The following is a 12,520-nucleotide window of genomic DNA, read 5'->3' on the forward strand; positions in this document are numbered from 1 at the left end:
AGCATTGAAGGTTACATTTTTAATGCAGATATTTGTGCAAATGCAAATCAATACAAATCTTTTAAAATCTCAATTAATAATGAGCTTGATACCCTCCCTGACTTAAAAAAAAAAAAAAAAAAAAAAAAAAAAAAAAAACCATCTTATGTGAATGTAGTATCATCAAATTTAGTGCCCCGGGGGAAGTAAGTAAATAAATCAGCCAGAACAAGTCAGCAAGACACCTAGGTGGTGTTTTTTTCCTTTTTTTTTTTCTTTTTTTATGTCTCCTTGGATTTTGCTGGTAAGAGATGCCTGGCAGGATGAATATATATGTATGGCTGAGAACCTGTATAAAATCATTTGGATATTGAATTACTTCATACGGAATCATGAAGAGTTTCATTGGTTAAATGTTTATGAATGTATGCATAAGATGAATCATTTGTAGCTTCTAGTTTACCATTTTGGTACATGAAGAGTGAAGTTCACAAATTGTTAGTGTGAGGCCATGTACTCACATCTATTTCTTGTTTATTTTTGTATCATAACTGATTTTTCTGAAGTTCGCACGTAGTTACCTCATGCATTGATTTCCTTTGAGGATAGTTAATACTCTGTGAAGATTTTGTAGATTTTCTAGAGTTGTATCTTGATGACACTTTGGGAAGAAGGTAGACCAAACTTCCCATGCTCATTCTGATGAAAAAAATCTAGTAGGCAAACTTTTTTTCCTCCAATGATAAAATTAACATCTGTATAATTTAATGGCTTTTCAGGAGGATTGTTCTCCAAGTTTAGTATTTGCTTTTGTTATATGAGAACCGTTACCTGCTGTTGCATAACCTGTTTGCAAGAACAGTAGCTTCCATTGTGTTGTGTGAATATGCATATTTATTTTTATTTTGTATATGAATATTCAACCAACATTTATTTTGCTTTAAGCCCTTTTTCTGATTTTTGACACTTAGGAAACAAATCATTGCTTATGATTCTGGAAAACTCAGTATACTACCTCTGTTTAGAAACATGGAGGAATGTTTGTAAATCTACATGTTTCCGTTTATCATGTGTGCAGAAGATGTAATGGAGCAATGAAGTCATAATTTCCTAGCTTAGTTTGGAAACAGTTCATAGAGCTTTCGTTTGGCTATTATGCCAGTTCATGCTAACAAAAGTTTCTAACCTATGAGCAATTCAGGTGAGTCTCCAAATACAGAGATAGCTTTATTAGTCAACACTTAAGAGTAGGTAATCCCTGCAAGAGTCTTCAACAAGGATTTGACTGCTGAAGTTATGTTTAACTAAGTTGAGCAAAGCTTGTAGTTACGGATGAAAATTCATGTTTTACAATGTTTGTGTGGGAATTTTAAAGTAATTGCGATTCCATGCTTACCTCTCTTTAAATCTTGGTGTAGGTGAAGTGTCTTTATTAATCTGTAGTAAAATTTGTAGTATCGTTGTGGTCAAGTAAAATCTAGTATGTGATGTAAATAACACCTTAGCCTATTTAGTTGAGGGGGGGAGCATCCAACCAACCAGAAACTAAATAACTTGAAGATGTTATTTGAAAACAAGTTACACCTATCCAAACAACGATCTCTGCAAACTTTAGCCTGGGGAGAATATTATTACAAAGACATAAAGCTAAGGCAGGTTTATAACGAAAATGCAAATGTAACCCAAGTTACTCTTGGACACGTAGTTTTCAGTGACAGCTTTTCAATGCTTAACCTATATTTTATTGACAAGATTTTGATTATACATTAGAAACAAATTTTTGTACATAAAATCAACTTTTGCAGAATCTTTGAGATGGTGAGAAGAAAAAAAAAAAAAGCTTGAACACTTCCTCTCTTTCACCTTTTGTGACTGCTAGTACATAGTGAAATAGGCCACGCTTGATTAATGTTGGGTATGATAATGTAAAGGGCTTTGAAGAAATCCCATATGTTCATCATCAACTGGGAAGTTAAACTTTTTCTTGTATCTTTAAAAAAAAAAAAAAAAAAAAAAAAAAAAGGAAAAATCAGACGAGAAACCTAAGGAGGAAACAGCTGGCAAAGGTCAGGCTGAACTAGCAACTGAATTTTAATAATTTACGGGGCAGGGGGGATTTTGTTTTATTTTCATGCCTTTTAAACTGTCCTGCATATTTTCTTTATTATCTCATAATTTTAGAAAAATGCTAGGTTTTCTTCTCCATTTGGCTGTTCATTCTGAATTTGAGAAGAGGTAGAGAAGAAGCAATTTCTAGGTTTGTATAAAAACAGCATGCTAGCAATTCAGATATTTTTATTTTATTTTTTTTTAAGCATTGCTAGCTAGGAGCCAAGAAGGGAGCATCAGACTTACAGTAAATAAAATGAAGAAAGCAGCCTGAGACAGGCTTGTCTTATTTAGTCTAGACAGTACTTTTCATGCCAAACGTTGCTGGTCTCATTTCTGCTTGCCAGAGTTACTCTGATACATAGCATTCCTGGTCTGCTTGTATCAAGCAAGAGAGCTTTCTTTTTGTATGATGGCTAGTTGTAAAAGTTTGTTCTCCTTTTGCAGTGCTGTTATTAGTGTCTTTAATTTTGTTTGTTAAAAATGTGATTAGACATCTATCTTCCTCTTGTATACTTCAGCTATGGAAACTTTTTGTTGAGTTTATTGAAGTTAAAGTCAGTTTGGACTATCAAATTACAAACTGCTGGATAGTTTAGTGATGTAAGCCTATGTAATACGAAAATCTTGTTTAGTTTTGGCTGTTTCATGCAAAATACAAAGATTGGAGCTAACCATTGTATCTTCTTAATCTGTGTGACAGAGGGAATATTAGTACTACTTCAATATTTTGTATTTCAATGACCAGGGGCTCAACTCAGTTGTGTAGTATTCAAGTGTGCAGTAAGCAACATGGTAAAGCTGGGAAGCATTAAAATACATTTGCTTGTGGTGGTGTTTGTTGTTAATAGATGAGAGCTATTTCTCACTTAACGTTAAGTGTAGTAGCTGTAAGTCGATGAGTATGCCTTTCATTTCTCTGTTTTAAATTACGAAAGTCTAGTGAGGAGTGGCTGTGACCTACTTTGAATATCCTCTTGTTGGTTGTAGCAATGTAGAACCACCTATTGCTGGTGGCCTTGAACCTGGAGTAGTTGTTTATTTCCTTTATTGTTTAAATCCTTCTATTGTGCTACTTTTTCTTTAATTTGGGGTATTCAAACAATGGCACAGTCAGTGCCTGGCATTCCTACTTGCTGAGCATAGCAGCAGGCTTGGATTTTGCTTTGGACCATGGGTTCCTGGTGCAGCAGATGAGCATGGATATGGTGCCTGGGCCCCCACACAAAGACAGGACCCCTGTGAGGGGAGGGGCCCAGGCCGAGCTCCAGAATTTGTCAGAGGCTACCCATTGGGAAAGGGGAAGAAGCGTTTGTACTTGAGGCTGGGAGGAGGGTTATTTGGCAAGCTGGCACCAACAGTGATGGCATCAAATGCTTCTTCAGAGTGTTGTAGTAGAGCTGCGAAGATCTTTTCTGTAATAGGTCTTGGGGTGATGTTTGTTACCAAACTAGGCCTGAAGTGTTTCCTTGTGGCATCTTACATTTATATTAATCTTCTTCAGTGTTAACATTACTCGCCTTCTCTCTGAACCAACAAATCTCTCCTCTGTCTTCTGAGGTCAGAGTTAGAAGGGATAGTTCTGAAGACTTCTTTTACAGGGTGTGTGTGTGTGTGTGTATATATATGTGTGTGTGTGTATATATATATATATACACACACACAAGGAACAAAATGCTCTCATTGTGTTATTGAGCCCACCAGAAATCATACTGTCTTACTTAGAAGTTCTGCAACACTGAAGGATCCCCTCTGTGCTGGTCTAAGAAGAAAACTGGGTTGTCCACTAGCATCTGTACCCAAGCCATTAATACCAGAGCCATGTGCTTGCTCTCATATGGCTCCCATGATGTAGTTGAAAAATAGTGTCCTTGATTCTAGGGGAAGATGCAGCATCACAGTTAGGTATGCAATGTCCTTTTCATTGTAAACTAACATCTTTAGGAACTAGGTCATGTTGAGAAGAATTTGAATACCAAAAGAGCAGTCAGAACAGAGGGATCTCATATATACTTTGATGTTTGACCCCATCAATCTTCTACTGGAATTGCACTCAAGCAAAACTAGTTGAGCTGGTCAGATGGCTGGCAAAAACATGCTGCCAGTTAGCTTGAATCTATACTAATAGCAGATACCTAAGACTGAGTTGTTTTTAAACATGTGGAGTACTTTTATGCATACCTAAAGTCAAGATCCTTGGTAGTTATACACCAAGAAAATCAAAATTGATAGAAAATGTTCAAGAGTCTAGACAACCCTTAACTTAGGTGCAAACTTGGCTTCATCTTCTGCTTTTCAGTTTTATGCTGCAAACTGTTGTAAGCATGCACCTTAATATATGAGTAGGGAATTTACTCCTTGCTGAAACTAAGAGTACCAACTCACACATAAGACAAAGGCATTTCCTTTAAAGAACAAGAATTTCTGGAGCAGGGATTACAGCTTTCCAATGTACTTCTAAGTAAACTACTCTTTTGCAGAGCAAAGCATACTCTTCTACTGCCTTAGTATTAATTAGTTAATAATTAATATAAAATAAACCAAGGAAGAAAATTGCAGTACCTGAGAAGGAAGAAGGAGGTAACATTTTTAGATTCTGACAGTAGATCTTAGCCTCCAGTCTGTGGCATTCCCTTGGTATGGTGCGTGGGCTCTTTTTTTTTTTTTTTATTTCAAGTGTCACGATGGACTCTGTAGGTTGATAGGATTGGGCTACAGTGTGGCTGTTTATGTGATAAAAAGAGATTTTTTTATGTTATAGCCTTAACAGAAGACAGACAGGCATTCAAACGGCAATGTCTGTGTACAATCAAGCAAGGAACACCATACAATGTAAAACACATATAAGTAACTTTTAACAGGTTGCTGTAATGTAGACTTTTGTAGTATGTTGACTCCTGCTGTCAAGGGGTGCTTACACATCCCATCAGAAAGATTCAGCGTAAGCCCTCTTATGTCTGGGTACAGAAAAGGATATCCTTATACACAGGCCTCAAACGAGATCTGTAGAGAAACCAGGTTGTGCAGGAAGGATTGTAGTGACTCTTCAAGGAAATTCAAGTCATTAGGTAAACAGTATTGAAGGTGTTGTCTTCAGCTTTCTCTCCAGCTGAGGTATTCTTGGTGAGAGTGTCAGCTTGTTTTGAGTTCTGAGCCTGACCTCCAACATTGCTGATGCCTCTCTTTGATCTGGTATGTAGGAAGCCTAAAGACAACACTGAAGGTATTCTGTCTTAATTTGGGAATGGACTTTTACTGAATATAATGAGACTGTGTAAGTACTGTATTAGAAAATTTTGGTTTGGAGATAGTCTGATTTTATGTTTCTGTTGCATGTGAGAGTCAGAATTTCTGTACTAACAACTGCACTTTTCTAAAGCTGATCCAACTTAATAAGAGTCTGTGTAGGACAAAACCCTATTGTCTGTCCTAACCACAAATCCACTGGTTACAGCAGTTACTAAGCATCCTCAAATAACATAACTAAGGAATCAGGCTTTGCTTTGGAGATAGGGTCTGGCTCCAGCTCCAAATGTAGGAAAACAATACTGTAGTCATCTGTCTTCTTGCTCGGCTGAAACTTCTTCAGTCTCATCACTGTGGGGAAGTGCTGCCCAGCATCTTCTATGATTTAGGGCCCATGCCTTATTCTGAGGACAGCTATTTGCCTTACAGAGCTCTGACTTTTTGAGGGATCTCTGTTAAAAAGCCTATAATTTTCCCATATTTCCACTTCTGCCGACCAAACATACTACAGACCCTCAGTGGAGAAGAGCATGAGGGATCACAGCATCCAACTCCTTGTGCCTTCAGTTCAGCAAAGGATAGTGTAATCCTAAATAGCCACTGCTACTAGGTTAGTGATTGATAATATTATCTTGAGGAACATGTATCTCTGCAGCGTGATCTACACTAGCTACAACTTCTTGATGATTTGCTCTTACTAGATTTGTTAATTGAAGACCTGTTATGACTACTTGCTCAGCAGTGGCACCATGCAACCCAGTGCCCCAAACTAGCTTTCAGTTTCATTACCTGTGACTACCAACTACGTGATTTGTTCCCTTGCTTGTTCAACGTTGGGTGGTACTGTGGAGGGTGGGAAAGACAGATTTTAGGTTAGAAAAGAAGTGGTTCCTACTACTGGTAGTATATAGGTAAATAATATTGGTTTGGGGGAATAGGAGGGGGGAATTCCTACTGAAAGTTGGCAAGGTCTTGTACAGTGAGAAGCTAACAACAAAAGTAAGGAACTGGTAATGTCTATGAGAGAGTCAGTGAGCTTGAAGGAATAATCTTGTTTGACAAGAAGCGGAAATAATTTTGCTATGAAGGGAAGTCGTGGTTGTAGGACATCTGTCAGAGATATTCAATAGTGTAGGCAAGGAGAAAGTGGATGGGGGAAGTAAAGTGGAGCTGGGAAACAAGGATGGACCTTCTGATGAGATGGGGGAAAAGACTGAAGTAGGGGAGGAGTAGCAGTGTTCTTATGGCTAGCTAGGTATGGTGGGGAACGGAACAAGGTTTCTGGGAACAGAGGGAAAGTCAGCTGGGCATAGGTTTTAAGTTCTGTACTTAGTGTAAAATAACATTTTTAGGAAATGGGATTAAATGCATTGCTGCTTTTCTGACCAGTCTGGAAAGCTATGTGTTTAACAAAGCTGAGCTCCAACTCATGATTTTTGAGGAAGGCTTTTTCCCATTCTTCCCTGCTTTCTGAGCTGGTACTTCTTATCAGAAAAGAGTTGATGTAATCCCTGTAGTCTCTATTAGGTTGTTAAGTATTTGTTATCTGACACAACAATGAGAATGCTAAATGCATGGAAAATCACATGCTTAATCTGAAACTAGTAAACTTCCCAAATCATCTTTTGAGAACTTGGAGTACAGATGAATGTCTTTATTTTTTTACCATTTTTTAAAAGTCTAATTTATTAATTCTTACATCATTCTGCCTCTTCTGTTTTTTTCCTAAAACAGGATGATACCCCTTTCATCTCAGACGTTGATGATGAATCTTCATCATGGCCAAACACAGGAATATGTGATCAAACCCAAATATTATCCAGTAAAAAAAGTGATTTCAGGAGAGCAATCCACTGAGGGCTCATTACCACTGAGACTGGGCCAGGATCAACTTGCATCACCTTTCCAATGTGAGTACAACCGCAGAAAGCATACTGTAAGCTTTTTTTTTTTTTTTTTTTTTTAAGATCTTGAAAACTTCTGTTCATCTGAATTGCAGTAACACTTCAAAAAAAAAAAAGTCTAAATAATTAAATGATATAATTCTCAGATTAGCAAATACACTAACATTCTCTATCCTGTTGAGACGCAAAACAGATTTCCTGTATGGGGGAAAAAATAAAAGCAACCTGATTCACTGCTGGACTGTCATGAAGCTATATCTAGATGATAGCTTTTCCTTCAGATAAAAGACACTTTGTGAACACACTTTGTTGACGCTTGTTGAAGTAGGCATAGTTGAGAGTGTATTCAGCTTAAGATGACAGCTTCCCTTACTTCAATATGATGGATACCCTTCTAGGAAAGCTGGAGTCCAAGACTGTGGTCTTACTGGCGACTATTTTTCTCTATATTTAATTTATTATGTGTTTATTAACTTCTGCACAGTATGGAGGCTGCACTAGTATTTCTGCTTCATATTTATTAAAAAAAGGATTGTGAAGGTGCCCAGCTTGTGGCCTTGGCTCATGCTCCATTGTATGGGAAGCTTGAGGACAAGTTTTGGCTTAAAAGATGAAGAGCTTGATGAATTATGGGTTAGGTATTACAGAGCGTCTGCTGGCTTGATTTGGAGAAAAGTTCCTGCACTAAAATAATGGACTGATTAAGATGGAGAGCTAAGGTACTCACAATCTCCTGACAGACTTCTGTTACAGCACAGAATCCTCGTGCTCTACTGAGGATTTAGGGAAGAGGGTTTTCTTTTAAGTCCATAAATACAGTTTCCTTTTCTATGTTTGCATCTCTGTATTGCCCATCTTTACGGTCTGTCCATTTATACTTGAATGTAACCCTATGCTTGCTTTTCTTAAACAGTAAATGCATCGATGGGTAAGAAGAATTTTGCCCACTGTTCTTCCCATTAGGGCCAGCCTTGGGCCTTTAGATTAACCTTTTCAGAGCAGTGAAGTATTGTGCCTGCGAAGCCTGACGTCCTTTTTTCAGAACCTTCAGAGATGTTTAATTGTATTGTCAACATCAACCGGTAGTCCCTTTTGTCAAGAAGGTGCCATTGCTTTTCTTCCAGCCAGCTGTAATTTTCTAAATAAGGTATTAGTGCCACTAGTATTGGATTGTGTTCTATTCTGACTCTTGCTAGCCAGTGAACATACAAATTCCAGGCTGCGTAGTTCTCCAAGTACTTGGAGTGACTGTTGCTGGTTGGACTTTGGTCAAAAAAAAGTCTTGCTTTTGCCCTTGTCCTTTCAGGATGTTTGATTGAGTCAATCTATCATAGATATAGTCAGTTTTACTTCCAAGTACCAAACTGCCTCTAAATAGCAAATGAGTTGTGTGAGGCTTATTTTTTATGATAAAATAAGGAAATAACTATGTGCAGCTATATGACGAAGGAGCCAGTCAGGAGCTTCTAGCTTATTGGACCTCCTCTGTTAATTTCAGTACTCAGAGGAACATGACTGGGAGAAGGACAGCTAGGAGCCAAAGTTGGTGACTGCAGCTTCTGACAAAATGGCTCAGGTATCTGATAGTACAGAAAACAGTTTGAGCTGTGTGTTAGAATTCATGCCTGTATTTTTTTTTTTTTAGGGAAGAGATAAAATAGCCAGATAAGCACTCTTGGGTGATGTCACCAAGTCTTGATTGCTATCTATAAATTAAATAGGGTGCAAAACAAGTGATTTGGTTATTTTTCACCATTTCTAAGCATTTTATTTTTTGAAATATTAACGCAGTGACATCTGCTCAAGGTGCACTCCATAGAACATATCTATTTTTTTCTATATGTAGCTTCAGTTGATGTTGATTTTTCTGGACCTCTGCAGGTGATTTTAATTGTGTGACCTGAAATAGACTTGAAACAGGAACAAGTGTCAGTCCTGAGATGTCTTCAGAGATTGGAGTGTTCTGGTGGAGGGAGATGAGGTGTAGGCTAATGGTACTTTGGGAGCAAAACTGACAAATGTGAGCCAGGTGCTTCTGGGCATCTTCTGATTTCACAGACTGGCAGTCGTGTTTGGATTACCTGTGACAGTGTTGCCAGACCACCATTTGGAGATACTATAGGGAAAGCATTAAAAATTAGTTGTGTTTAAGTATTTTTCAATTCAAATTCATTGAGGTCCCTCCTGGAACACTTACTTTGCTGTATTTCAACAGTTTCATTTTTCTGATGCGCAATATAGTAGACTTAAAGACAGCAGAATGGGCTGTTCTTTGTGTCATTTAAACTGAATTTTACTGTACAATTATACATCCTATCAACGGAGCTTGAAAATTCAGTAAGCCATCAGAGTTGCAATAAGTCAAATATGATAAATCAGCCATAATTATAACTTTAAAACACTTCATCTTTAGATCTGAAATACAGATATGACCTATAATTTGCCTGAATATTTGAAACCTTAGTGTTAAAAGTCCTCTATGATTCCAACAAGAACAATGACATCAGCACAGAAACTTTAGATGTAAATTCTGTTTGCAGCCTTGTAGTCTATAAACCAACAGGAAGATGATACTTTTAGTAAATCAGGTACATCTACTTCAGATGCTTTTAAAGGCACTGTTAAATAATAACCACTGGTCAACCTGAGCTGAGCATGGATCCTATAAATATTAGTGCTGGTCTCCCTAGCTTTATAGATGTAGTTAAAAAGGTCAGTTAAAGAAATTGTGTTGTTTCTAACAGTCTAAAGTGTATAAATATATGATTATAAGCAAATTCTAAACAAAATGAGAAATTTCTGAAATTCTTCTCAACACCGTTGTGAGAACTGCTTATTAGACTAGTAAGACAGTAGGCCACTCACAGCTTCACTCTGTCCACTTCTGGTGTTAAATAATTTTGTGATGTTCGTTCCCAGGAAAGTTATGTTACATGCCTTTCTCTTAAATTTGAATATTTTATTATTGTCAAGTTCCTATTATTTAAGAGTGTGAATAAAAATAAGGTATCTTGGGAATACAGTGTTAGGTTTTCACTCACTGTTGAGTTATTCTTCATTTGAAATCCTTTTTTAAAACTTATTTTAATACAAGGTGAGGTAGAATTAGACAGTTGAGGAAGGCTGCTGAGAATTTGAAAAACACTGCCTATTACTACTTATGGAAGAAATCTGTGTTTTGAACTGTTCATTCCAAGTAGACAATACACATTTTTTCTACTTTGGGAATATGAACAGTGACAAAGCCAAATTTGATTCTTTTTTAATGTGTTTTGAAAAGTACAGTGAGCCTGTATGGGGGAGATTTTCATCTTAGGTGTAAACTTAGATGTTTATAAAGGATTGTGTCTGGGGAGCTTCTGCTTTTCTTAGGGTATCAAAAAACAAACAAACAAAAAAAACCAACCTGTCAGAATAGTGTTAAGCCACCTATATATGTATTTTCCTTCTGCTAAAATTAGTTCATGTTTTCTGGGTAAGGTTGGTGCGTGTAGATATTCCTGCTCTGAAGAAGACTGAGGAATAACCATGGGTTGTATGGGATTCAGCAAAGGATTTTGAAAGAGCTATATGATGTGATTGCAAAGCCATTGTCGACCACTCCTGAGAAATTCTCTCAATGAGGCTCCAAGGCCAGGTTAGGAGGAGTATGGGAGATCAAGGAGAGCTATAATGCAGCTCTATGTTGCAGTAGAATACTCTAAAATGTCTTGGGCTTCAAGGTTCAAGAGGGTTGTGAACGATATGCTTTGTTTTCCAGCTTGAGATAGTTTTGTAGAGGCATTGTACATCTTGCCCTTTCTTCTGGAAGAAGCGGAATTTCTAAATCTGAAATCACTTGCCTGGTGTTGCTGGAGTTAGTGTTGCTTTCATGTATGTATTGCACACTTTTGCAAGCCCCCACAGGGCTCCAGTTCCACACATGTAAAACGATGATGCCACCATGATGATCCCTACATTACAGGAATGTTGTGAAAATATATCAACACCTGAGGTGATCAAAAATTACACTAAAAACAGAACTTGAGAGGAAGTATAAGGCATACCCTACCCACAACTAGAACTGCATTCTGTGAAGTAAATAAAACATGTTTATATAACAACGTTATTCCGAGGATAAATATGTATTTAAGAAGGAAAATGATTCTAATCTGTCCTGTTTATTCATGAAGATGGGAAATGCCTGTGAATTTTGCAATCTTTGGATGTTAAGTTTACATGGTTAAATATGGTCAAAGACTTTTCTTTTTAGCTAGATGCAGTTTTTCTTGGTCTTCACTAAAACTCCTTATACAGTAAGGAGACGTGTCAGTGCAAGAAAAAATAAAGAATGATTTTAGGTAAGAAAATTAAAAAGTCTGGAATTTAAGTAGCATGGCTTACATAATGTTTAGAGAGTACAGAATTATGCTTCCTACTTTGACTTAATTGTGTGAGTGTTCTGGCTTGAAATTGGTGAGTCTGCATGTATGGAAACCAGAATTTCAACAGTCTGCCTGTGATTCTGTGGGCAGCACCTAGATTTTTGTGTAAAGACGAAGCAGAAACAATCACATTGCCCAGAGAAGCTGTGGATGTCCCATCCCTGGAGGTGTTCAAGACCAGGTTGGACGACGAGGTCCTGGGCCTTGTGAGTGACAACCCTGCCAATGGGAGTAGGGTTAGAGCTAGATCATTTTTAAGGTCCCTTCCAACCCAAGCCTTTTTATGATTTTATGATATTAAAGTCACGTATCTGTTCAATGCAACTACTGGTGCATTGTATTGCCTCCAATTTTATATAACTTCAAATACATTCATATAGATTATATATGATTAATGGGGAAGAAAATGTTCCACCTCTTAAAATTGTGGAGAGTAGTTGTTTACAATTTTGGCATAACAATAGCTTTTCTATTATTGGAAGCATAGCACACTGATAACTTACAGAAGCTCTTTTTAAGCTTATACAGATTTTTCCCATGCTGGTTTCACTGATGACTTCATAAGCTGATTTTACAAAAACAGGTGTTGCTTTGAGATTTGAGTTTACACTATTTTTATGAAATTGTACCATTCTGACTTCGCTATGAGACACTTAAATCATAACACTATTTCCCCATCAATAAGTAAGGGTAAACAGCTGTAAAATACATAAATGTTTTACTGTTAAAGAAGTGGATTCAGAGATATGACATGTTCCATGTAAATGCATCTGTGTGATCAGATGTTCTACCATGGTTCAGTATATGTTGCTTTAGGGGAGAAGCACCATCAGTTCTTTAGAGGATCAGATTTTCTTT

At 37.3% G+C, this 12,520-nt stretch overlaps 1 protein-coding gene across 1 annotated transcript in view; it reads left to right on the plus strand.

Moving 5' to 3' along the window:
* LTBP1 (latent transforming growth factor beta binding protein 1) overlaps window positions 1–12,520 on the plus strand; it is a gene marked incomplete at both ends in the record, with an annotated part of 200,785 nt that overhangs the window by 44,958 nt on the left and 143,307 nt on the right. Inside the window, one exon of the mRNA XM_084283576.1 lies at window positions 7,069–7,244. Coding sequence (XP_084139702.1) covers window positions 7,069–7,244 — 176 coding nt within the window. The remainder of the gene's footprint in view (window positions 1–7,068; window positions 7,245–12,520) is intronic.

The sequence above is a fragment of the Netta rufina genome (genome assembly GCF_964035555.1).
Source record: "Netta rufina genome assembly, chromosome: 3".
In the NCBI taxonomy this organism is placed as follows: Eukaryota; Metazoa; Chordata; class Aves; order Anseriformes; family Anatidae; genus Netta; species Netta rufina.